Genomic DNA, 23,621 nt, shown 5'->3' on the forward strand with positions numbered 1-23,621 from the left:
GAAAGTAGAGTTAATATTCCTCCCTCCGTTTAGCACCACTATCACGACCCTCCTATTTACCGTGATTCGTGGATTCCCACCTCACAGGGTGACAAAAAATACGGAAGTATTTGTGGTTGCCTCACCCCAACGTCTTTTGGTCTTGTTTCCTTTTCTAACTGTGACGAAATCAAAGGAAAGGAATCTAACCCCGGGGGAAGGAAACATTTCATTTCCTCCATCCGGGAAACCCTACACTCCGCCTTCTATCGCTTTGAATTCCAATTTCACGTCATCCATGGCACCAAGAATAGAACACGTACAAGACAAACAACATACCTCCGCAACACCTATTGATTCCTCCCATTCCCTTGGCCCCAATGTTTGTCGTTACCATCAAGTATATAAAAGCAACGAAAACCCCCTAAACCCCAATTTCACCCTCCCATCCTTTTCCATACTCCATGCACTTCCTTATACAACAAATTCTACGCTTACACTCCCGATTGGCAACGCCCGTCGTCACCTAAAACGAGCGGCCTACGTACATTGCGAATTTGTTAGCATACGTAACGCCATCTCACCCCACTTAGGCCGCCTTGTTCCAGGAAACTAGGCAGTGAGCACCAAGTGCGCACTCGTCGAACCTTGTAAGGCCACCGGTCTGCTCCAAGCGCAGAACGCGGTATCCAGAGCGCAACAGTAGGGGAGGAAATGCAGTAGTGAAATCAAACGAAGAGCTATCCTGTACAAACTTGCAGTCAATCACCGCAACTGTTGTTTCATTACATCCTTCAAAAACAATTTTACTGCCCTTTACACTTGCTTTCCCAGCGCCATACACTCGCGCCGTGCTACTCGAGAGGGGTAGCCCCTTGATCTCTTGGGGGCCAGCAAGGATATCCACCGAAACACTCGTTGTTAATTTTCCATTTGTGTTGTTTTTGATGAGATACCCGCTCCGCCCATTGTCTACAAACCGACCTTGGGCCCATAGCCCTCCCTCTCTTGAATTCCCGTGGTCTATCAACTGAACCCCCATCTGAGTGGCAATCCCAATGCATTGCTCGCTGCTGTGCTCGTCGACGTCAGAGAAAAATGCAAAGTGGTCATCAAGACTGTCCTGGTTCGGTTTTAAAGAAGGAAGTACATCGGCCGTAAGAACTACCACCTCCCATGGTTTGAGGTTTGTTTTCTTCTTTGCATACTTCAAGAATAAGAGGTCGGACAAAGTCGCAGACTCGCTTTTGTCTTCCCTATCGACAGCTCCCCCCACCACAATCTTTAGCTCGTCCAAATTCTCCCTCTTCAACGTAAATTCTTCGCCTAATTCCAGTTTTTCCAGTTGCTCGCGTAAGTGTTGCTTATTTATGATGGCTTCACCATTAATATGAGTAAACCAGTCATCTTTCGATACTCCTGCCTTCGCTGCTGGAGTTCCTGTAACAACATCCGTCACGCGCACACCCAAGCCATCTCTGTTCATGTCCGCCATCAGACTTCCGACAAATGGCTTCAACGGACTTTGGTATCCAAGTACGAGCACCTTCTTCCGTTGAGCAGCGGGGCTGAATTTTGGATCGCTAATGATAGCACCCTCGAACATGAGCCCCTTTGCTAACATCGTACCAAGCCCCTTGCTCAGTATTTCAGCTAGCTCATCCTTCAGTTGTACCGGCAATGTATTTGGTGGGGATAGACACAGAATAATAGGGTATGGGATAGTCGAGAAACCACTTGTCTTGATACCCTCTATGATGCACGTCAAGGGGCAGCTTCCACTGCAGAGCACACCTTCGCTATTCCTTTTTATTTTTAAGACGAACGCCCTGGAGTTGTCAGAAAGCGCCCGCTGGAGGTCACTTTCACTTTCAATACGTATGGTTTTTATCAGATATCGAGTCAGCGGCTGTGTCATGTCTTGCCAAACACTTGTTGTGCGCGAGGGGTCTAACGCGTTGTTGGTCATCAACCCCATCAAATACGTATTGAAGTTGTACCTGTGAACTATGCCACCGAAACGGTGGTTGTACTTCTCTACAATCTGGGCGTCGGTACATTCATTGCCTTGGGTAACAGTCACAAACTTCCCAAATTGCTCTAGAGTCATCACCTCACCGCCCTCTGCAAAACGCGGAAACAGATCCATCGTGGGAATTAGAGATGCGGAGTTAAGGTGATCAATCAGCACCGAGGCGAAGTTGGTCGGTGCCCTGGAATCTCGCTTCACGTCTTTGCCCTCAGTCATATGCTTTTCTGAACTTGTGGTGCATTGGTTGGCAGGGCTGCCACCGCTACTCATCCATGTGTTAAGCAGACGGAAGAAGCCAGCATCCACATAAAACTCTTTAACCGAAGGGAGCGTCTCAGATATTGTCCTCAGTTTTTCCCTCTCCGCAATTTTAGTAATTATTTCCACCACCGTTTCCATCTTCAACCGAAACTTCGTGCGTGTGATCTCAGCGCACGAATTCATGAAACTCAAAGAAACTGCGTCACGCTCCTCCTGGGAATGAAAGGTGAAACGCTCACTCAAAACTGACTCCACGCTTCTCAGAAAAGTCTTAAGATATTGCTCTGCACCTGTCTGGTGCTCGTAAGCCGCCGGGTTCGAGTGGTTCTTATATCCACCACCTTGACGTTGGGACTCATCACTTAAGCGGTTCCTCGGTGGGGGAGCTAGTTGATCTCTCTCAAAACTTTTAGAATTGCACAAACCCATGTCTCCCACCCTGAGAAAGTGGAACGGACAATTTAACGGGACGTAACATACCCCAAAAGAGAAAGCAGAAAAAACAGAAGGCAACTGAGCTTCATCGGATTTCAAAGGCGGTAGCACAGACACAAGCCAGTACAACCAGGCAAACGTGTGAATTCACCTATCCTTATGATTTTCAGATTTTTTTCAGAAGTGGTCAAGTGAAAGTAGGGAAAAAATTCAAAAAAAAAGCGGCAGTGATACCGCACACAGTAAGCTAAATAATGTATTGCGTCTCCCGTAGCAGATTTCCCGCTTAGCCGGCCTTTCCAGGCGGCTGTTTGTTCATACGGAGCTTCTCGCCAGGTTTCAGCGTCTTGGCAAGGTAACGCTGAGTGTACTTCAGGCGCTTGAAGGCACGCCCCCGGGGCTGCTTCTTCTTCTCCTGCTTGCTAACCTTCGGCGTCTGGTTCTTCACCTTGCCGGCGCGGGCCAGCGATCCGTGGACCTTCCCCATATCTTGCCTTGCTGCTTTTACAGTGAGACCTGTGATAAGTAGGGCAAAAAATAAAAAAAGTAAAGGTGATAGAATCTTTAAGCGCAGCACGTGCGAAGTGCGCAACCCAATTGGAGGCGACTTCGTAAATACAACCACTTACGAGAAAGTTAGATATTTTCAACAATGTTCACAGGATGATATGCACCTGAATACTGAAAGAAAAAAAACAAGGGCAAGGAGGAAAAAATTTTATCCACGTTGTTTTCCGCGGCAGATTTCCCGCTTAGCCGGCCTTTCCAGGCGGCTGTTTGTTCATACGGAGCTTCTCGCCAGGTTTCAGCGTCTTGGCAAGGTAACGCTGAGTGTACTTCAGGCGCTTGAAGGCACGCCCCCGGGGCTGCTTCTTCTTCTCCTGCTTGCTAACCTTCGGCGTCTGGTTCTTCACCTTGCCGGCACGGGCCAGCGATCCGTGGACCTTCCCCATGTTGAGAACCTTGGAAAACTAGCAAGAAAGAAGAAACCAACATTCAGCGGATCAGGCAGCGAAATTTTTTAAAATGCCAACTACACAACACACAACATAGCACGGCCACCAGATACGAGAAAACGTAAACTACCAACGCATTTTTTTTAATCATTCAAAATGTCACTAAAAAAGAAAAGTAGGGGGAACTAACGATTACATCTATAGCACACACAATCATTTACATGAAACACAATATTCAGACGGTACTTTATCGCTTCCTTCTCAGCGTGACTGGTAACGGAGTGGGAGAGAAGCGCGGTGGTCCCGTAAGAAAGGTCCTCTCAGTCGTCGAGGGCAAACCGTCACTCCGAGCCCCAGCAGGGCAGCGTTTAGATTTCTGCTGTGGATCAGACCCACCAGATACGCACTCTCCTGTTACCGCCGGTCCCCCACTACCACCTGAATAACTATCTTTGGTCATCTCTCTCTGTTTATACGTCCAATACGAGCGCCGGTAAGGGGTAAGCATGGCAGGAAATGAAGACGTGTACGTTCCCTTTATTCTGTTGTATGAGCGCAGCAGACTACCCCGCAAGTCTCTATCGCACGAAGCAACACCGTCCACAGCGGCCGTATCTGCACAGTTGTCACTACTTTTGCGTCCTTTCCTTTGCGGTGCACTGTGCTTTCTCACACTACCTTGTGAATCTCCTCCCGCAGAGGCAGCGTGCTGTAGGGGCGTGGCGACACCAACCGCGGCCCCTGTGGTCTCAGTGGTTAACTCATCGGCCTTCCTAGAACGCTGACTTCCGTCGACACACTTCCGTTTTGACATAGTGAGGTAGGAGGCTTTCGAATGTTCCTGCCTCGTCGGGACGTACGGTGCCCGACACGTTTGAAATTTCAAGGAAAGCAAATACTTTTGCATATAACGTGTGCCCTGAAGCCAATCCTCAAAAGGTTCCGGGTGGTCAAGCGCCTTAACCAAGCTCCGGCTGTTAAACCTATCCGCACCTGTCATGGCTCAGAAGATCTTCTCCCCACATCCCAAAAAGAGGGCAAAAAAAAAAATTAAAACAAAGTGAGATTCAGAAATGACGATCTCTCCGACGCAATCAAAAAAGAAAAAAAGCAACAAGTGAAGTGCCAGTATTCTCCCCCCCCCCCCCCCCGGTGGAAAAGGCCGACACCTCCGTTGAGAGGGAAATGGGGAACAAAAGGGACAATACCGTTAGTTAGAGGTACCACCACGCTGCATCAATTCCCGGAGTCGCAACTCGTCGCTAGAAGGTAAATTTAACGCTTTTTGTCGCTGATCAAACATCATTTTCGCGATCGTGGCCCGTGCGCTGTCGTCGAGTTCAGAGATATGTTTGCTCGGTGGCCTGAAAGTCTTCATGTCTATTTGTCTCTCATTAGTTGTGACACATGGCCACCACTCTTCGTACTGGGCGTTCGTTTTCACCAAAGTCACCACAAGCACACTTTTATCCTCCACACACCACGTACATTCGTCTACTTTCACTGGTTTGTACAGGTCGCCAGAAATCAAGGGTGATTGACCCTTCATGCCTATTGTTAACGAGGAAACTTTTACGTCCACATTAATTATCTTTGTGGGTGTGTCAGACGGCAGTGGAACCTTAACGATCACTTCAGTGTCTGTTTGACCAAACGAGTATCTTCCGTAATCTCCTCCACACTCCTCGTTACACGGTAAGAGGTCAGCCATGTCCTTCTGACTTTCAACTAAAGACATCTGCTGGCTCTTTTGTGACAAGCAATCTCCTATAGAAGCGGTAGCACTTCAACAAAGCGAAGTGGATGTTGGGGAAACGCAGCGATTGTCAGAGCAGCATTTGGGATAACATACACTCTGTAAGCCTGTCTTCGCCGAATTTTGGCAGCAAACAAATCAATCTAGAAGCAAGAAGGCTGATCTCTGTAACACATTTATCCAGCAACACACTCTTACCCGCTCCCTGGTAACTCAGTCAAAGCCGCATCGTAATGGGAGCTTCGGTCCATTCAACTACCGTCCATCGTGACAAACTCAACCATTTCTTGAGAACAAAAAAGGTAAGTACATTTATGTAAACAAGATGAATAAAGTAAATACCGTGCGGTGCAACTTCATCGTGAGACACCACTGCATACGAGACCATAACCTTACAACGATTAAAATTCTTATATACAAGTCGACTCGTTCACTAATTTCAGCGACAAAGCGCGGTCCAAGTCGCAACAACGATGACATCCCTTCATCCTAAAATGTAAACATTCCTTTATCCAGATCGCACTACCAGGTACGGAAACGGATAAGCAATCTACTTCCAAATAATGCTTCTTCCACGGGTAAATTGCCTGGGGAGACCGACCCTCAAATACGTCAATCCAACTGTATCCCCTAGAAGTCCACCGACCCATATCGGCTTCGACACAACAGTGAGGTTCACCTTCACTCTTATCTGCTCAGATAGAGAGAGCACCAGCATTCATTTCGTTAACTTATCATTATCTCGCACTATATAAGTGCCGACGCCATACCACACAACAACAACAACAACAACAACAACAAGATTAAACAGCCAAAATGCGGGTGCTGGGTCTGGTTTTTAAAAAAAAAAAGTGAAGGTAAAGATGTAAATGTCATGAGTATCTGAAAAATAGTAAAAACTCATGGAAAGTCCTGGCATCCCTCATTCTCAGGTTAAGGACGCAGAAACACTGCCATATGCACCATAATTAACCTTGTATTCTCCTGCAAGGGCAGGGGATCGTGACCCCACACCGCTGCAAAAAATGTAGTGCTTTTCTCGAAGGGGCCAACCCATTGAAGCAGCGTAAGAAACTGCTAAAGCTACTGCCGCACCTGGTCCGCCCAAGCAATTCTTTCCAGCACCTACTTGTATAGGCTCTTCTCGGCGAGTTACTACAAAGTTGGTATCGCCCAGCGATTCAAGGGACGCACTCCCCAAACTCACAGCCTCACCAAGGTGTACAGCTACGCACCCACCCAAATCCGCTGCGAACCCTGTTGTATGGGGAGGATAAAAGGGATACCGTGACCCGACGAACTCCACACCGGGGAAAAAAGCGTCACAAACAGCTGGCACTGTGTTGGCTGTGAGTTGGGTCGGGGGGTCACGACCGAGACGAATAACGAAAAGTGGTTCAACAAATTGTATTCGGTGTTGTTTTGCCGAAAAAACAGAACCCTGGAAAGAGTTAGAAAAAATGGGAACACACACCGGCTCTGTGGCTCTCAAACACTGAAGGGGTGGTGAAGTTGGGGGAACAACCTTAATACCTACGTAATTGAAGTTGTGATCTTTCATGGCTTCACAAAGAAGCGAATGAAACTTGACGAGCTCTCCGGTACCTGTTCCGTGACGCGGAAATATCTCACTTAGTGCAGGCAACTCTCGATCAGAATTCTGGAGGTAGTCGACATAGCTTTCAGCTGAGATCTTCGAAATAATCAACCGACACCACGACCAGCGGAACATACCCTTTAACGGGGGAAATAGAAAAACAAAACAAAAGGTAGATGTTTCCCTACCGTTTCCCTCTTACCTCAAATCCGACTAAAAAGAAAAGGTAAAGGGGCGACTATAAATCTGCACGTATGTTACATTTAAGCGGTACGTTATTCGGATAGTCATCCCAAACATGTTTTTCTCGCCCCAGAAAGTTGCAAATGCACAATTCGGCGTTCCATGCACGTGAAATCCACAGTAAACGCCAGAGCTACGAAAGGAGGAAAACATCCCAAGGAAACCAAAAATCAGCTACACAAGCATACATCTTGTCTGCGGAAGAACAAAAACAAAAACACGGGATATTCATTCTGCCATATTCCCGGTGCTGCCTCAGCGGAGGGGCTGATTCCACACTCCAGGCTACCAAGCAAAATATCCCAAATTCTTTATGAGGAAACTGGGTCATGTGCGCACAGCTCATTTCGCTTCGCTATGCGCGGACTGTGTGTTGAACACACTTCCGTAACGTTGTAGATGTTGACCAATGCTTCGCAACATTAGGTCAGTCTCATGCAATAACTTAGAATAATATCTGTTTATTGAATCGTACTCCCCTGTTCTCAATGAGTTCAGCATGGGGTGCGTGCTTATAGACAACAATCCTTTATTCTCGCACTATCAGATTTCGCTTTACACCCCTTACCCCACGCATTATATCTACTTTGAATATTAAAGAAGGGGGAAAAGAAAAATACACAAAGAGACATGTCTCACGTCCACGCCGCGAAAACAGAGTTTTCATGGTGTTATATAACAATTACACGTTAAAAATTTGTTTGGTGAGCACATTTGCACCTCATGCAACGAACTCGCGAATTGCGCCCACTCTTGCGTTCCCTGTACAACGAAAACATAACACAACTCATACACATCGTAGGAACGATTGCTAACAGGTAACAGTGTTTCCAAACGAAAATTTTTGAACTTACAAGATCACGCGGAGAAGAACAGACTCCGTCCAACGCTTGGGTGATGAGAATGATCCTTGCTAGATGTTGCAGTTGGGTCAGATCGAAGGGTTCGAGAGGCAGCCAAAAACGATATATCGTCGGGGGAAGGAGAACACAATGACTCTTCAATTCTCTTCGCGAAGCCATGCGACGCCTCCCCAAACTCTGTTGCCAGTGCCCGATCCAGCATATCCCGGCAAAACGAATCAGCCTTAATACTCAGAGCAGTATGATAATGGGCGATAGCCATTTTCATGTCACCCATCAAATGATGTGTAAATGCTAGAGCGCAGTGGCCGTGGCTTGCGCTCGGACGACATTTGACATAGAGGGTGTAGAAGGCAATCGCCTGTTTGTAACACTGAAGCTTTCTGTAGACAGTTGCCAAATTAAAAATGATACAGTCTCTGTGCTCTGATGCATTTTCAGGATTAACAAGGGATTTGTAGGCCTCTTCAAGCATTTCACGGGCCTTATCAACCCGTTGGGTTCGCATGTACAAAACACCAATCTCGTTTAGTACCAAGGGGTCGTTGGGCATCGCCTTCTTAGCCTCCTCGAGGAAGTGCGACGCCAGTCTCCACTGATGGGCTCGACCATATTGCATGCCAACAAACGTGCTGCAACAAGGTAGTCCGGGGAAGAAGTTCATCGCACGTCTGTACACAATCAGTGCCTGCTCTCCTTCCTCTAATTTCGCATAACAGTGACCATACGCAATCCACGCCTCTGCAAAGGAGGCATCTAATTCCGTCGCCCTGGTGAAAAATCGGCCGGCACGCTCATAGTTGGATAAAGAAAAGTGGAAACAACCAACAGCATAAACTGCAAGTTCGGCATGGGGTTTGCTGCTGCAAAGTAGGTGAGCCACGTCAAACAGCTTTGAGGTGGCTTTCATATCTACAAGAATGGAAAGATGCAAGCAAACACATTCTCTATTAAATGGTGAGATTTTTAACAAGCTGGTAGTCAAACTCAAAGCCTGTTGCAAATCATTTCTTTCATACTCAGTCCGGGCAGCTTGTAACAATAAGGTGGTCCTCGGAATATACTTGTCAAACTCTTTGGGAACAAATTCACCTGGTAACCGAGCATAATAGGAAGCACGCAGTGCTTCGGCCTCGGGTGGCAGCCGTAAGGATTCTATAGTGTCACGCAACTCGTTGACACCCAAGAGCCTTCTCTCAATCAGTGCATTCATAGGCTCACCACAAAACGGGTCAATATCCAATGCCGCACAATAGTTATGAACGGCACGCTTTGTGTCTCCTGAAAGCTCAGCGCACCTTCCAAGGTAGCACAAAGCCACAACGTTCATGGAGGGACTGTCTTTCAGTCTTTCTGCATAGGCGGAACACCCCCTCACATCCCCTAATTCATAGGCCGACTTCATAGCTATCGCCACCGCCTGCATATTTCCCTCAAAATCCTTTGCCACATCCGCAGCGATGCGAAACGCTTGATCATAATCTCTGGCAGCAAGCAACGTTGTCGCATGAAGAAGCGAAAACTTGACTGAAGTGGGGTTCACCTCCCGCAGCATGGCGGTGAGTGGGACAGCATTAAGAGGCTGTTCGGTTTCCAGGAATCTCTGCGCGTTCGATTCAAGTACAGCTGACAGCTCCATATTCCTCTTCGTAACTAATTCAGTTGCAAAGAAAAAAGTTAGGGCACGAGAAGAACCAATATAGAACAAAGCATGATAAAGTGCGATTGAAAACGTTACAATGTACGAATAACAAACACCACAGATACTAAAAGGGAAAGAGAAATTCTCCTGCATACCCTCACCAAAGCACACTGCAACGAACAAATCGCAGTAAGAGTGAAGCTGTACAACACAGACCACCACAGGCGAGATACCGAAATAACTTTGAATCGGTACTAGCCAAAAAACTAAAATAAATCAGCACTCCAGCTTAACATCAATCTCCTTCGACACCCATTAAACAAAAAGTGTGGGAAACAATGTAGATACATTTAATGAATCCAGTGATTCAGGCAATCTGCATGAAAGTTGCAAACTACACACCCTGAAGAAGCATGTGAATCCACCACTGGGACAGTATAAAGTACAAGGATGTGGACCCTACAGACACCGACAACAGTCCAACACATTCAGCAGTACCTATGACGAAATCGTAAACAAACAAACAGAGGGCAAGGAAAACAAAAGATAACTACATCAAGCTCCCGGAGGCCCGGTGGATGATAGATATAATTACCCCCTCCCGCGAACACAGCTAGTGTCAGCTGACAGAACTGCAAATGGTAAACACAAAGAAACTCACAGGAAGGGCAAGGAAACCAAAAACGGAGACACCGGATTCACTGTGCGAAAACGTACGAAACCACCAACGTCGAGGACACACCTCTGACACAAAAGCGCTAATAAGACCCCCGTAACTCCCTCCGATCCCTCCCCCCCCCCCCTCATCCGCACCTGCACCAAGCACGTGTGCACATCACATGCAGCAGCGAGTTCAACCAAACAAAACACGCCTGACAAACATCCCAGAGCACGAAGCACAACCTCTAAACGGGCTCCTGAAGAAGATGGCAGAACCCTAAAGAAGGAGAAACCGCCCCACATCGGCAACGTAGCACCATTGCCATCCTCCTCATTGGCACGTCCGAGGCCGGTGCCCCGTATTACAGAGGGGGAAAGCCAAGAGTCGGCGGGCTGCCGCACCTGCGCGTGATACACATACGCGTAGTGTACCCCCGGCATTGCAGAGTAATGAGATCAGAGCACGGTATTAAGGTATTCTCCTGTATTTGTTGGTCTCTTACCACGCGTCAGCGGACTGTTAGCGGCACTGGGGGCGGTTGGTGACACAGCCCAAGGCGTCGCCGAAGCTGTATGCTGATCTGCGGCTATGCCCGGCGATTACACCGCTCGCGGTCAGCCGAAGGCAGGGCATGCAGGTTCTTACGGAGGTGGGAAATCAACTTAAAAAACTCCTGAAACTTCCCCGATATTTGACTGCTGAGAGCAACCGCAACATCACCCCTTAGCACACGTACACTCCTCCGTGCCAGCCCCTGATGGGATGCCGACGATACTTCTCATGTTCGCCGATTCGGTGAAAAAACTGCCCCTAACCTTATCAGCATCACTCTCGTTATTATGGACACTTCTTGCGCATACAACTCCTCGACTCTTGCAGGCTTCGTTGCGTGGCCCGGTTACTATGGCGCCTTCCTCAACGCATACCTCTACAGGCCACTGCAAGATTTAGTGGAGGAGGCGCCATCCCCCGAAACGGTATGCGCCCGCTTTGGCAGTCCAAACATCAATGAAGTCATCTTTTGATCACTAGGTATCGTGGACAGGTCCAGCCCGTGGGGTTACATTTCAGCTTCCGTCAACCCGCCTCTGTTTGCGTTAGCGTCAGGTTGCCGGCGGGGAAAAGGTTTCATATATTCTGTTTACATTGGTTAGTGACTCAGTGGATCTATCGTTCACGGCCATGAACAAAATAAAGTCGGACACCGTTTTTTTTTGCCACACGGTACGGGTGTGTGGGGCCTTCCGAAAGTATTGTCGGTTTATAATGACTCTTGCTACCTTGTTGGGTGAAAGTTTCTTACCCACCACATAATTTGTAGATTAGAAAAAAACTTTCTCGGCTGCCCCGAAAATGACAACATTTCCCATGGGTTCAAACTCACGAGTGTAGAGTACGAATTTCACCGTGACGAGCACCGTCGATTCGTACCAAGTTGCGTCTCCAATCAACTGAGTTATGGATTCTACTGACAAGGTGGGCGCAGAAACCTTTTCCTTTTGTAGGCACAACCAACGGTCAACAGAATCCACAAATCTCCTTTGGACCAACTACTGCATTGCTTTGTAATTGGCGCAGGTGATCGCTGTTAGTTTTTGACGATGCCATGACAGCAGTCCCCTTGCTTTCCCTTAACGCCAGTTCATAGCTTCACACTTCCACTTCCCCGTCACTTCCCGGTATTTTCGATTCCCGTTGAGTAGTTTTTACATGTAGTTTAGCCCGTTTACCTCCATGTTCTTTAGTTGGTACACCACAAACGCCATTTTCTTCAGCAGAAGAAGGAAATTTCGATCTTCCTGTGGCAACAATCGGCTCCGGCGTGTGAAACGGTTTGAGTTTCGCGTCTTCTCAACCTCTGGCACGTTCTTTACCGGGGCATCTGAGAGTTTTGTCTGTCGTTGGTGGCGCATATTTGCCGTTGGTCGCTACCCCTGCTCCTTCTATCAGCATCTTGCCGTTTGCGAGCAGCACAGAATTGACAATAAACCCATGACAAGCATTAAGGCCGATTATTCCCAGCAACCTTCTTCCGTCACTAGATGTTCGGATGAGTCTCTTTTGGATTGTTGAGGTGGTTCCGTATCTTGTGTTTTTTCCCCGATATGACGATGATATTGCTTCTCCTTCTTCCCCAATGCCTCTTTATCCTCATCCTAAATTCTGAGAACTTGATGCCTCGCGTCGACCGGCGTCGCTTTTTTCCCCAGGAATGGTTCTCGTGGAGTGGCCGGAGGTCGGGATTATACTATCGTCCATGCTGCTTATAGCCTTCGCTGACTTGCGGAGTCTTCTCTCCATTTTTTTTCTATTTCCATTGGGTGATTCATCACCGTTCTGCACTGTCCGAAAGATTGGGAGTATTGGGCATACACTTGTTGTTATTCCATCCGTCCATAACCAAGTGTTGGAGTCAAGTGTTCTTCAGCAGTGGTCGCCGTCCTGTTTACGATTGCTTGTGCATCCTCGAGGTTCGGCATCTGGGGAAGTGGTGTCTAGGTTCGGTCCCGTCTTGGAGTCCCTTCATTTCACGCATTCGACCCCGCACTAGCGAGTCGCACCCCATCATATATGTTCTTGTCCCAGTTGCTTGGGTTCCGTTATTCCGCGAGGCGTATTGGTCTGGACGCAGTGGCGGGGGTTGGCGTACGCCGTCGCGGCCGGGGGTCCTCCCAACATGCTTGGTATTTTGACCTTCTGCGTGTGCCCGCTGAAACTCTTCATTGGGTGGTGGCCTTGCGGGTTTGCTTGGCGGGTCCCTCGCTATTTATGGTGTGTAGGTGACGTGCTCTCGGGTGTGCGACGGAGAAGTTTGGCGCGTCAAAGGCTAGAGATGTTAGTGTAGCTTCCGCCTCGGCTTGTGAGGTATGCGTCCCAAAGGTGGTGGTTTGTGTGTTTGTGTGTGTGGTCGCTCTGGCTTCCTGTGGTGCCTCCACCCGAGAGGCACTGTCCCTGGTGGGGGTGGTTCAGGAAGCCTATAACCTTCTGGGGTCTGCCAGTAGTTTGTTTTCTTTGGATCTCCTTCCGGCATCCGCGCTGAGTAATGGTGTGGGAGGGTAGATGCTTTTCCTTGCGGTACGGGAACCCGAGTTTCGGTACAGTTGGAGTACTTTGCGTGCTCCTGGAGTCTAGCAATGTTTCCCACCCTCCACCTGACTTCAAACAGTGCGCCGTTAGTGCTACTTCCACTTCCAGAAGAGGTGTCAGCGGTGTTCTTCCTAGCGTTTTGCTACGTGGTGATGGCTATCGGCTGCGGTCGTCTTCTCCAGTCGAAACGGATGTGACCGTAGTGCAGGCGTGGTGCTAGCGTTTTCTCTACCTGTTGCTGCCCAAAGCCGTTCTTCTTAGCGTCGTTTTATGTTGTTCGTTTTAAAATGACTGTCCTTAGCGTAGCGTTGCGTGCAGGTCGTATAAAGCTGCTCGGGCGCCAATATTATGTGTTTTGGGTGTAACCACCTTCTATTTCTTTCTTCGTATGCTGATTGTTTGTGGACTTATTTTGTTTGCGGGCGATGAGTTTCTGATTTGTATACTCAACTTGTTCAATATTTAGTTTTTTTTTAAATGGCAACATGACCATGAGACGCTTCGGAGGTGCATTAACTCGGCCGTTAGGGGGGATGCGGCGAGTTGTTGTTGGCCCGAACGGAAGCGTACCGGAGGCCGGGTGTGTACCCACCTTTGAAACAAGACGCCGAAAGAGGCTAAGGTTGGGTGGCAGCTTGACGGGTGATTGGGTGGCTTCTACCGAGTTGCTGAGTGGTTCGTGCGTGCGTGAAGAGGAAGCGAGACTACTTTGCTTTGAGAAGTATGGATTTGTTCACAAGCCGTTAACGATGGCATCTTGGTCTGATTTTTTGCAAGAATTGGCTCGATTTGAATTTCGGTGGAGGCTTTTGCCATGCGTCGGTGGCGTCACTGTTCTCAACATTGTTGAGCGTAACTGTGGCGACGAAAATGTGCTGTGCGATCTCAGGACCTCGTGCGGGTCGGCACCGTTCGCTCAGTTTTTCGAATGTTTGGGCGCTTTCGTACAGGGCACCTCGGAAAAAAGATGTATAATGTTTTGTGACCCAAATGGACCGGAACAATCACTTGAAATTAGGGCGAAGCGGCATCTTTCTCCCGCCTTAGGTGAGGGGTTCGAGGACGAAAAGCCCATTCTCCCCACACTTGCACAGTACGACTGCCGTGGAACATTGGTTGATTTAGTTCTTAAAGATATGAAGACGGATGTCCTGCGCCCTATTATCAGTGACATCTCTATGCAGGCGCTGAATTATGCGTTCTTGGTGTCCATTCCTTTGTTTCTAAGGCAAGCGGACGTTGGGGTGAGGAACACTGACCTTGTTTCAAAGGAACAAATGCGGCACTTTCGTTTCGCGTGGTGCTTTTTACGGAGGGAGTCGATGATGACACCTGTTGAAATAGGGGAGTTAGATACCCTGTTGCCACCGTGACTCGCAGCCAAAGCTTTTTCCGCGCCGTTATATCTTGTTCTTACCACATGTTTGTCGCTCATTGCTATCAAGTGGAGGTAGTTTATGATTATTGATTTCCCCCACTCATCATTCTTTTTTTTTTCTATTTTTTTTCTACTATTCATTTTGATTGTTCCATTTAGGAAGCGAACAAGCGATGCGTGCGCTTACGTTTCGAAGCTCTTTGTGCGCCGGAAGGACGGCTGTTGGTGCCATGTGTTTCGGTCGACTTTGGGCTTCGAGTAATTCACCCACCGAAGGCAGCGAGAAACAGAACGTGACAGAAGATTCCGAGACAGTCTCTGTTGCTGCAGTCACCCCTGAGGCATATGCGAAGCTCGAGAAGGAGCTGTCTGATGCCAAAGAGCGTATCGCCGAATTAAAAAAGGAAGTGCTCTATCGTGCTGCTGACGCTGAAAATGCTCGACGTATCGGAAGCGAGGATGTTACAAAAGCGAAGGCGTACGGGATCACTTCGTTTGGAAAGGATATGTTGGATGTTGTGGATACGCTTGAGAGAGGTTTGGAGGCAATCACGAAGCTGCCTCAAGCAGAAGTGGAAGGTCACAAAACCCTTTCTTCTATTCACACAGGAATAAAGTTGTCATTGAAGCTTTTGCTTAATAACTTAGCAAAACACGGGATTGAGAAATTGGATGTTGCCGTGGGCGCTAAATTTGATCCGAACTTTCATGACGCACTTCTTAAAGTGCCACCCACTGCAGAGGCACCCCCTGGTCACATATCAACAGTTCTAAAAACAGGTTACAAGATTCAAGACCGCGTTCTGCGTGCTTCTCAAGTTGGAGTAGCTTCGGATGATTAGCGTAGTTAAATGTGCTTCCGACATAGTACGATATTAAGAAGAAGAGGGAAAGTAAAAAAGGAGGGCACCAAGATATAATAACCACCATTGACTTAAATAAATGAGAGAGCAGATGATTGACTCGCACATGGGGCAAAGTGTAGCGGCACATCCTGTCATCATACTGAAAAAATATGCATTACTCCCTTTTTTGTTTTGCGCGCAGCAAACCTTGATTTTTATTTCTCCCCATTTTTTTCACCATTTTAGGTGTCAATTATCGATTTTGTACTCCCTGCTTCCCCCTAATGTTGAGGAATCGATAAAGGATGAAGGATATCGTGCGTGGAGGGAGATCTTGTGTGGCTCGTCTATCTATATAGTTTTCACGACCATTTAGTTTGCCTCGTCTGCTGTTTCAGCTAGTGTTGCCAGTGGTAGCACGGCTGTTGGCAGTAGAGAGACAGGATTATTTTCTACTCTGCGTCAGACTTTGACTTTTCTTTGGAGGATGGCAGTCATTTGTTTGAATCAAACTCTCGCAGAGGGCACCGACGGAAAAGCTTGTAGAACATACTTTATTCTATAAGCGGTCTTTGTTGCTCGTCCCTTTCTATTGTCTTTTGGTATTATCGATATCGGTTTGACGGAGAAAATAATACCACCTGAATAAATTCCGGTGCTGAGCTTTCTTATTCAGATATCCTTCTGTTTTGGGAGTTGGGGGATTTCGGTGGAGGATAACGCGTCACCGCTTGGATGTAGACGCAGAATGTCTACAGGTTGTTGCACGGCATACGGCACAGGGGATGGCGGTCTCGTTCCATATGTGGGTACTTCTAATCAAGATGCAGTAGTGGTAATACTTAGAATATATGGAAGGAGAGTTCGTTTCTATTTTATATAAAATCATTTGAGCCCGTTCCATTAGCGCACGTTGTAGTTTAAACGAAGCGGTTTAGAAGTCTGAGTACCACTGTAGGAGTTGACGTTTAAAAAAATTTTGATGTGAGTAAAGCACTGGTGGCGACGGAATAACTAGGTTGTATACCTGTGTTGGATGGAGGTGCCATTACTTTTTTTGTTGGCTGGATTGTATGAGCTTTTATACTCAGGTGTTGTTCCAACTCATTCTGGTATAGGCTGAAGGCGAATTCGCTGCAACGTTACTCTTAGCCGCGCTGAACCATAATGAACCAAGGAAACTGGTCGTTTGTTAGATGGGTGTGCGGCAGAGGTGACACCCTTACAAAAGGATGTTGTTTCGTATCACTGGTGTATGTGGTTGCAGGTTATGTTTAATTATAAACTTCCTGTTGTCACCATACCTGTTCTCTTCTATTTTTTCACATTGATTCTTGCAGGGGTGGTGACGAAACTGCAAGCATATGTGTCTGGAATTATAGGTAGTTATCGGAAGGACTCTGGCGTGTAGCGGGAAAGCCGTAGGTGAGCTGTTGCTTTCTGGGACTTAGTTTCCTATTTTGAAAATTGTGGTCCGAAGGAGCATCGCTCAATCGGTCAGTTGAGCCCTGTTGGAGTGTGTAGCAGACTGAGCGGGCGCGGCCATAGACCCTTCTCATACGAACACGCAAGAGACTGCACACCACGTTGGATGCGACGCTGTCAGATGGCAGTAACCTATCTATTGTGGTAGCCATCCCCCGGGGGGACACATTGTAGCGACAGGTACTATTGTAGCAGAGGCACAGGGTAGAGAGAGAAGTCTTTTGCCGCCGTGTGAGGTAGGGCTTCCGATTGCTGTGGCTTGACCGAGGGTACAGACTTTACCATGAGCACAGATACTGAAGATTGACGTGTTGAGGGTATTCACTCGGAACTCCTGTCGTTACAGTCTCCTCAGTAAATGGATGTAGTTTTCTCGTGTAATGTGAAGGTGTGCAGGAATTTTCCCGGTGACAACAGTACCAAGTAACTGTCTGGTGGTGTTGTGATGTGTGTGTGGATGGTGCCTTTTTGTCGGTTAGTGTGAAAGATATCTCCTTTTTACCCACTGGGTACTATCTGTGGTTAACTTCGAAGAGATTGACTGGAACTAAGCGCGTACTTGTTTTGATGTTACGACGGTGGGTTCATTGGTGTCACAGGCTACACTACCCATTGAGACGAATCGGGCTTTACAGTGTGGTAGGCGGCAAGAAAGTCAGTGGTGGAGGTGAAGGGGTAGATGCAGCACGTCCCCATTTTCTTTGGCCTACTCTGTGGTGCAGCGTATGTTTTCTGGTTGCATTTATTCACCGCATGGGTTTCCGACGTTCTAGCGGTTTTGTGGTCCCCGTCATTCATTAATAGCAGTGTGTTTGCTCGTTCGGAAGTATTGAAGTTCGCATACCTTTGTCGTTGTTGTGACGATGGCAGCTAAGTAGAACCACATCTCTACAGTCAGCCGCTCTCTCTTAATGCTTCATCTTTTTTTTTTTCGTAAACACCGGGGGACTTCCTTTGTGTTCACAACCATTTGTATTGGTTAGTTTGGTGAATACCGTAAGTCCCTTGATCAGCTTTCAAAAGGGTCAAAGAGGCCGGAGCGCTGGTTTATTGTGTAGTGGGGGTTACATTTGATGCATGTATTGGTTGGTGAACAATCGGGCACATTGGTGTGTTTGCTTGAGTGTGGTTCAATTATTTACTGGGTCTAACTTTGTATATTTGACGCAGCATTGTAATTTGTAAAGAGCAATTACAAAAATCATGAGCAACATCGGTACAACCGCATCTTCCACACCGTTGCCGCTTGCAGCCGTTATAACTCTGCCGTTTGGCATTTACAGTTTTGTGGGACAGCTCCGCAGCACAATTGTGTATTGTTCCTCATGAAATCCAGCATGAACTGCAATGGGCCCAGTGGTGGAGGAAATGTAAAGTTTACGTTGTTCAGCTACTACAAAGAATGTGGAGCTTCGGCGATGCTTTAGTAAGCGGTCTTTATCTTAACAACTTTCTGACCGGCCGAAGTGCCTTTTTTTTTTTTTTGAGAGGCGTGGGGGTGGGGAAGCGACCTGCCCTAAACACCGTGTCGTGTAAGGGAATTCAATAAAGGGAGCCACAGTTAATAGTAGCTGACTAGCATACATCGCTGGAGGGGCGGGGGCGGGGAGAGTTCAACCTTTTCGGATTTCTTTCTTGGGGTAAAAAGGTGATCAACGAGGGTGAAATACTTTGTTTTCTTGTTTACCGACGCATGAAGGGGTGATAATGTCTTTAATTATCCTGCAGATATTCGGTTTGTGTTTGCGACTTAAATTTATAGCTGCGTGTTAAACCACTGCGTTTAATGCTGCTGGTGCGAACCTTGAACAATCATTATTGTTGAAGGAACAGAGTGGTGACTGAAAGCTCGGTTGCAGAGCGTCAAGAATCGATAGTCACTCAATCGGTTTCATGTCATTTTTTTAAAAATATGTATCGGTGACTACTTTTTCAGTCGGAAAACCCAGTTCATCTCCTCATGCTACTGATGTTGCGTTACCAGTTTCTTGATCGAAAAGAGGAGTGGTAGCGCGGCAGACGGCCCTGTGAGGCAGACTATGTTATGCGGGTGAGCTTTGGGGGGGGGGGGAAGAGGAGGAGGAGGAAGGGCACTTACTAGAGCTGGTGTTTCTTTACTTGTCGCTACTGTGAACGCGTCTTGGTTATGGGTTAATTGCTTTTTTAAAAAAAATCTACGGGATTGTCGGTTGAATACGGTTTTACACAGCCAGCAGATGTTTTTCCGTTCCCAATTTGGGAGGTTACAAAGTTGTACAATGGTGTTTCGTGCAACGTAAACTCCGTTTATCGGCGTAGCTATTTGGTTTTTAAGCGATAAATGGCATTTCGTAACACTTTCACAACTCCAGGAAAGTTTTCAACCGTTTCCAAGAACATAGTTTTGCTACTGATTTGGCGCGTGAAAGTATTTTTACGTGCCGAGGGCTTTGCTCATTCATTAGTGATGTTGCCGGTTTCTCTTTACAGTAAAATTTTGTTATGTGACGTTAAAAAAAAAATTGTCTACTTCCATTGTTGTACGAGGAAAAAGTAAGAAGCATGTTACGTCGCTGCCCCTGTGTGTGGCCTGATGGACCCACGAAGAGTAGCGTGTCCATTGGAACAGCCTTCACCCTGCAGAAACGTTTTTTGAAAATAGCAAAATCTGCGTTCGGGTTCTACCTCGCGCGTCGTGGGCAACGGAAGTATCCATTTCTTCGGAGACCTCATATTAAAAATACCCACTCAATGAATCCGAGTGCCCCGTACTTTTGGAGCTTTATGACAGCCAAAAGTCAAATGGCCTTTCTGCCGGAAGAAAACTACATCACAGGTGACTGGACAGGGAAGTTCTTTGTGTCGAAGCGTCAGGTGTACACCCTTCAACACGCTACTAGCGGAGCAAAGGTGCGGGTAAAGTCGTTTCCTTCAATTTTTGAATTTAATAGTCCATCCCGTTGGAATATTGGCAAAGAGATGAACACACTTACTAAACCTCGCATGGATCTCATTGATGAGCAAATGTTGACGAAGAAGCAAAGACTGGATTACGTTCGGGCCGGTTTGCTGCCCAAGTAAGATTTTCCTCATTCTTCGTGTTTGTGTGCGGGGGCATATTTTTGTGTGGTGCCATGGACTCTCGCTTGCTATAGGGGCCATTTTTTTTTTTTTTTGCTATCCTTCTATCGATATCGTCCCTTTACCTCTGCGGTGCGCTATGTAAGCAGTGTGTCTCAGGGCGAGGACCCACCGCCTGCCCCTCTACCCCGGCAGAATTCTTACTACTCATTTTGGGGAAGTGGGTGCGCCCGTTTGTTAGTGTGACTATGGTTCTTCTGATACGTTGTGAGTGAAAAATTCTTCAGACTGAGTTATTACCTCTTTAGAGGTGGGAACGAAGAGGGGAAAGATGCCTATGTCCGTGATGAGGTGATGGTACATAAGACAAGTAAATCTTCCCAACCTCTGGTGTTTACGATATAGGGGTACCGCGGCTAGTTGCCCCTTCAAAGGGACTACGAAAACCCAAAAGAAGTCACGAAACATGGCTATTTCTCCTTGTAAGCCCGGGTGTTTCGCTAGGCAAAGGGAAAATATCAACGATTGTGTCGTGTTAGCTGCATCGGGCATGTAGCTGGGTTGTGGACAGCGTTGCATCTGGATATGTGAGCTATCCAAGCGTGCATCCGACAACGAGGGACTGGCGCCCTCTGATTGCCAGCGCTGGGTGCATGCCATTACCCAACGTTGGTGTGTTGGATTTAGGGAGGGACGAGTATCGTTGATACCGAGGGGAGGTTAACCCTTGAGGGTGTCGGGGTAGTGTCATTGGATACCAGTTATGTGTGTATGCTCGGCTATAAGCGTTTTTTTGTGATTGTATGGCATGCGAAGTGTTTTTTACACGTGGCCTTTGTGCATTTTCCATCGTACTGTATTAGTTGTCGGAACCTCACTATTGTGTCCACTGACAGTCACTATCGGGAGATGGGCATATCGAGGGTAAGGGATGGTTCCAGCATTGTTTCTGCTTCTTGGCTTGCTGGCTAGCACGAGGGGTCGGTACTACCAGCAACTTTTCATAAGTGACACCAGGTGCGAAGCATCACCACAACTTTTTTAAATAAAAGAAAACACGTTTTACGAGGGGTGTAGGGCGTTTTGTTAACCGTGCGGAGCTGCTGTCTTGGTCTCTCTTCATCATTCTATTATTTAAATAGTGCGGTAGCTTACTATGCTCCGTGTTGTGTCGTCAAGGAAAATTTGTACTACTATTGTCCGACGTTGCCGTGGGGGTTCCGTCTTAGAGGAGATATTTGCAGAGCTTGCTGCTTGCGATGTAGCCCAACGGAGCGCGCAACCCACGCCACAAGTTGATTTCGCTCGGAGGGAGAAGTGCAGAGGTGATTTTAACTCCGGAGCAGGAAAAAGCAATGCCGTTACATCTCCTGGGCGATCTCCGGAATCTGAAGATAGGGACATTCGGGCGGAAACATCAAAGCAGAAACATCTCCAGCGCCAACTGCAGGAGGTGTGGGACCGAGTAGCGATGGCGAAGGTGGAAGAAGAGAAGGAGGAAGGGGTGCGGCGTCGCTCCCGTTACGTAGTTTCACCTCCTGCCATTCTACATCACTCAACAGCAGAGCTTGTCCAAGAGAACTCTCCGCAGCATTTCGTTCCTGCGGAGGATTCTTCAGGGAAACTTTCAGCCCTTCCCCATGTAGAGTCACCAGGCAGTGTTGCGGTCGTCACGCTTGTGGGGCGGGTTCTTTCAGCGGTTGGATCACACGGCAGTAGTGAAACCTCAAGGGATGACCGAGATCTGTTGACAGACGAAGACGAATTACACGCACGCTTTCTAGTCGAGTACAATGTGCCGTTCCGTACGTTGAAGCCCGTTGTTGTTCAAGTGCGCTGCTATGGCGCCACCTTGCTGTCTTTCGCTGAACGTTACGTGAAGAAAGGTGATGTGGTGCATGTGTTGGGGCATGTACTGCCTCTGGAGGTGCGTTCTCCTGAAGACCCTGTGCTTTGTGTTTGTGCGCTTCCATTTGGGGGTAACGTTTCCGTTGTGCTGGGGACTGAGTGTGTCGCCGAGTAGGGAGACCAAAAACGATAGCAGAGAGGAGCAACCTAAGAAACACTCATTTGATCACCTATTCTTTTATTTTTGTGGGCCAGAGGGTGACGTATTCTTCCCTCTTTCCGTCACCCTTCTAAATGAGTGATAGTTGTAACAAGTAATAACGAAGGTAAAATATTCGACGAGCCAACTGTATTCAAAATCCTACTTAAAAGAAAGAAAAGAAGCAACACGCCATGCCCAAGGTTCTCGTTCCCATTGCGGAGGGAACTGAAGACATTGAACTGTCTTGCATAACGGACATTTTGCGTCGTGCTAACTTCCAGGTTACCGTGTCGTCCGTTATGGAGTCTACAACCGTTCGCTTGTGCAGGGGCCTCGTACTTATAGCTGACTCATTGATTAAGGATGAGTCTGGCGAAGGGTATGATGGCGTTTTTCTTCCCGGTGGTTTACCTGGTGCTGACTACCTTGGGAAAAGTGTGGCTCTCAAAAAGATCCTTGAGGATGTCCGTGCCGCAGGGAAATGGTACGGAGCCATCTGTGCCTCGCCCGTGGTTTCATTCGAGCCCATGGGTTTGCTGCGGGATGTCAAGACTATCACGTGTTACCCCGGATTGAAGGACAAAGTCCCCTCGCATGTGCAGTGGAGTGCAGACCCTGTCGTTCGCTGCGGCAAGTGCTTGACGAGCATGGGACCTGGAACAGCAATTGCATTTGCTCTTTCGATCGTTACTGTTCTCGCGACGAAGGATATTGCGGAGAAACTGGCGAAGGACCTGCTTGTTTACGACAGCCCCGTGATTAATCAAATGTTCAGTAAGTTTTAGGAATTGCTGCATGTGTGGTGGGTGCTACCTGACCATGCACGGGTGCTGCCCATACCCACAAAACCACGGAGTAAATATCTGCATATATTTGCATTTCAATCGCTACTTCCAGTTTCAAGAGGTGAGAGTACAATACAAGAAAAAAGAAGGGTACCATGATGGTGCGAACTTTGCATGGATGGAGGCGGGGGGTACGTGGTTTATGTGTAGGGAAAAAAGTATTTTTTATTGATTAAAACGTGTGTATATGAGGGAATTGGAGTATGTAATTGCATGTGGTGCCTATACACTGCTTCCTTTTGCCCACTTCGCGGAGCCTATAGGACGCTGAATTCTTTTTGAGTATCCATACTTGTCCCATTGTACTTCTGCTGCGTCGTTTATTTTTCCGCTTGGCGCTTGCAATATTCCAAATCCTAACGTTGCCTTTGACCTACCTATTTGCTGCCCCATTGGAAAAAAATTGATGTGCGCAAACACATACACATACACGTACATAAATATAT

The 23,621-nt window shown here is 47.5% G+C and overlaps 16 protein-coding genes across 16 annotated transcripts; 7 read left to right on the forward strand and 9 right to left on the reverse strand.

Moving 5' to 3' along the window:
- Positions 1-568: 568 nt before the first annotated feature.
- On the reverse strand, positions 569-2,701 carry TbgDal_VI1830 (hypothetical protein, conserved; the record flags this gene model as incomplete). Its single annotated transcript, XM_011775688.1, has 1 exon — positions 569-2,701. One exon carries the CDS (start codon positions 2,699-2,701, stop codon positions 569-571), a length of 2,133 nt encoding a protein of 710 aa, XP_011773990.1.
- Positions 2,702-2,993: 292 nt separating this feature from the next.
- TbgDal_VI1840 (40S ribosomal protein S30, putative) lies at positions 2,994-3,194 on the reverse strand (the record flags this gene model as incomplete). The annotated part of the gene is made up of 1 exon (XM_011775689.1): positions 2,994-3,194. The coding sequence occupies one exon, from the start codon at positions 3,192-3,194 to the stop codon at positions 2,994-2,996; it is 201 nt and encodes a 66-aa protein (XP_011773991.1).
- A 265-nt stretch (positions 3,195-3,459) lies between these two features.
- On the reverse strand, positions 3,460-3,660 carry TbgDal_VI1850 (40S ribosomal protein S30, putative; the record flags this gene model as incomplete). The annotated part of the gene is made up of 1 exon (XM_011775690.1): positions 3,460-3,660. One exon carries the CDS (start codon positions 3,658-3,660, stop codon positions 3,460-3,462), a length of 201 nt encoding a protein of 66 aa, XP_011773992.1.
- Positions 3,661-3,910: 250 nt separating this feature from the next.
- On the reverse strand, positions 3,911-4,663 carry TbgDal_VI1860 (hypothetical protein, conserved; the record flags this gene model as incomplete). The annotated part of the gene is made up of 1 exon (XM_011775691.1): positions 3,911-4,663. One exon carries the CDS (start codon positions 4,661-4,663, stop codon positions 3,911-3,913), a length of 753 nt encoding a protein of 250 aa, XP_011773993.1.
- Positions 4,664-4,873: 210 nt separating this feature from the next.
- Positions 4,874-5,212, reverse strand: TbgDal_VI1870 (NUDC-like protein, putative; the record flags this gene model as incomplete). The annotated part of the gene is made up of 1 exon (XM_011775692.1): positions 4,874-5,212. One exon carries the CDS (start codon positions 5,210-5,212, stop codon positions 4,874-4,876), a length of 339 nt encoding a protein of 112 aa, XP_011773994.1.
- A 1,135-nt stretch (positions 5,213-6,347) lies between these two features.
- Positions 6,348-7,151, reverse strand: TbgDal_VI1880 (hypothetical protein, conserved; the record flags this gene model as incomplete). The annotated part of the gene is made up of 1 exon (XM_011775693.1): positions 6,348-7,151. The coding sequence occupies one exon, from the start codon at positions 7,149-7,151 to the stop codon at positions 6,348-6,350; it is 804 nt and encodes a 267-aa protein (XP_011773995.1).
- Positions 7,152-8,117: 966 nt separating this feature from the next.
- Positions 8,118-9,917, reverse strand: TbgDal_VI1890 (cell division cycle protein 16 homolog, putative; the record flags this gene model as incomplete). The annotated part of the gene is made up of 1 exon (XM_011775694.1): positions 8,118-9,917. One exon carries the CDS (start codon positions 9,915-9,917, stop codon positions 8,118-8,120), a length of 1,800 nt encoding a protein of 599 aa, XP_011773996.1.
- A 504-nt stretch (positions 9,918-10,421) lies between these two features.
- TbgDal_VI1900 (hypothetical protein, unlikely) lies at positions 10,422-10,865 on the reverse strand (the record flags this gene model as incomplete). The annotated part of the gene is made up of 1 exon (XM_011775695.1): positions 10,422-10,865. The coding sequence occupies one exon, from the start codon at positions 10,863-10,865 to the stop codon at positions 10,422-10,424; it is 444 nt and encodes a 147-aa protein (XP_011773997.1).
- A 1,294-nt stretch (positions 10,866-12,159) lies between these two features.
- TbgDal_VI1910 (hypothetical protein, unlikely) lies at positions 12,160-12,498 on the forward strand (the record flags this gene model as incomplete). The annotated part of the gene is made up of 1 exon (XM_011775696.1): positions 12,160-12,498. One exon carries the CDS (start codon positions 12,160-12,162, stop codon positions 12,496-12,498), a length of 339 nt encoding a protein of 112 aa, XP_011773998.1.
- Positions 12,499-12,637: 139 nt separating this feature from the next.
- Positions 12,638-12,976, forward strand: TbgDal_VI1920 (hypothetical protein, unlikely; the record flags this gene model as incomplete). The annotated part of the gene is made up of 1 exon (XM_011775697.1): positions 12,638-12,976. The coding sequence occupies one exon, from the start codon at positions 12,638-12,640 to the stop codon at positions 12,974-12,976; it is 339 nt and encodes a 112-aa protein (XP_011773999.1).
- A 1,021-nt stretch (positions 12,977-13,997) lies between these two features.
- On the forward strand, positions 13,998-14,885 carry TbgDal_VI1930 (hypothetical protein, conserved; the record flags this gene model as incomplete). Its single annotated transcript, XM_011775698.1, has 1 exon — positions 13,998-14,885. The coding sequence occupies one exon, from the start codon at positions 13,998-14,000 to the stop codon at positions 14,883-14,885; it is 888 nt and encodes a 295-aa protein (XP_011774000.1).
- Positions 14,886-15,063: 178 nt separating this feature from the next.
- TbgDal_VI1940 (co-chaperone GrpE, putative) lies at positions 15,064-15,732 on the forward strand (the record flags this gene model as incomplete). Its single annotated transcript, XM_011775699.1, has 1 exon — positions 15,064-15,732. The coding sequence occupies one exon, from the start codon at positions 15,064-15,066 to the stop codon at positions 15,730-15,732; it is 669 nt and encodes a 222-aa protein (XP_011774001.1).
- A 4,029-nt stretch (positions 15,733-19,761) lies between these two features.
- On the forward strand, positions 19,762-20,280 carry TbgDal_VI1950 (hypothetical protein, conserved; the record flags this gene model as incomplete). Its single annotated transcript, XM_011775700.1, has 1 exon — positions 19,762-20,280. The coding sequence occupies one exon, from the start codon at positions 19,762-19,764 to the stop codon at positions 20,278-20,280; it is 519 nt and encodes a 172-aa protein (XP_011774002.1).
- Positions 20,281-20,526: 246 nt separating this feature from the next.
- Positions 20,527-20,940, reverse strand: TbgDal_VI1960 (hypothetical protein, unlikely; the record flags this gene model as incomplete). The annotated part of the gene is made up of 1 exon (XM_011775701.1): positions 20,527-20,940. The coding sequence occupies one exon, from the start codon at positions 20,938-20,940 to the stop codon at positions 20,527-20,529; it is 414 nt and encodes a 137-aa protein (XP_011774003.1).
- A 496-nt stretch (positions 20,941-21,436) lies between these two features.
- On the forward strand, positions 21,437-22,303 carry TbgDal_VI1970 (hypothetical protein, conserved; the record flags this gene model as incomplete). Its single annotated transcript, XM_011775702.1, has 1 exon — positions 21,437-22,303. One exon carries the CDS (start codon positions 21,437-21,439, stop codon positions 22,301-22,303), a length of 867 nt encoding a protein of 288 aa, XP_011774004.1.
- Positions 22,304-22,521: 218 nt separating this feature from the next.
- TbgDal_VI1980 (hypothetical protein, conserved) lies at positions 22,522-23,115 on the forward strand (the record flags this gene model as incomplete). Its single annotated transcript, XM_011775703.1, has 1 exon — positions 22,522-23,115. One exon carries the CDS (start codon positions 22,522-22,524, stop codon positions 23,113-23,115), a length of 594 nt encoding a protein of 197 aa, XP_011774005.1.
- Positions 23,116-23,621: the final 506 nt, after the last annotated feature.

Source organism: Trypanosoma brucei, chromosome 6, assembly GCF_000210295.1.
Source record: "Trypanosoma brucei gambiense DAL972 chromosome 6, complete sequence".
Lineage (NCBI taxonomy): Eukaryota > Euglenozoa > Kinetoplastea > Trypanosomatida > Trypanosomatidae > Trypanosoma > Trypanosoma brucei.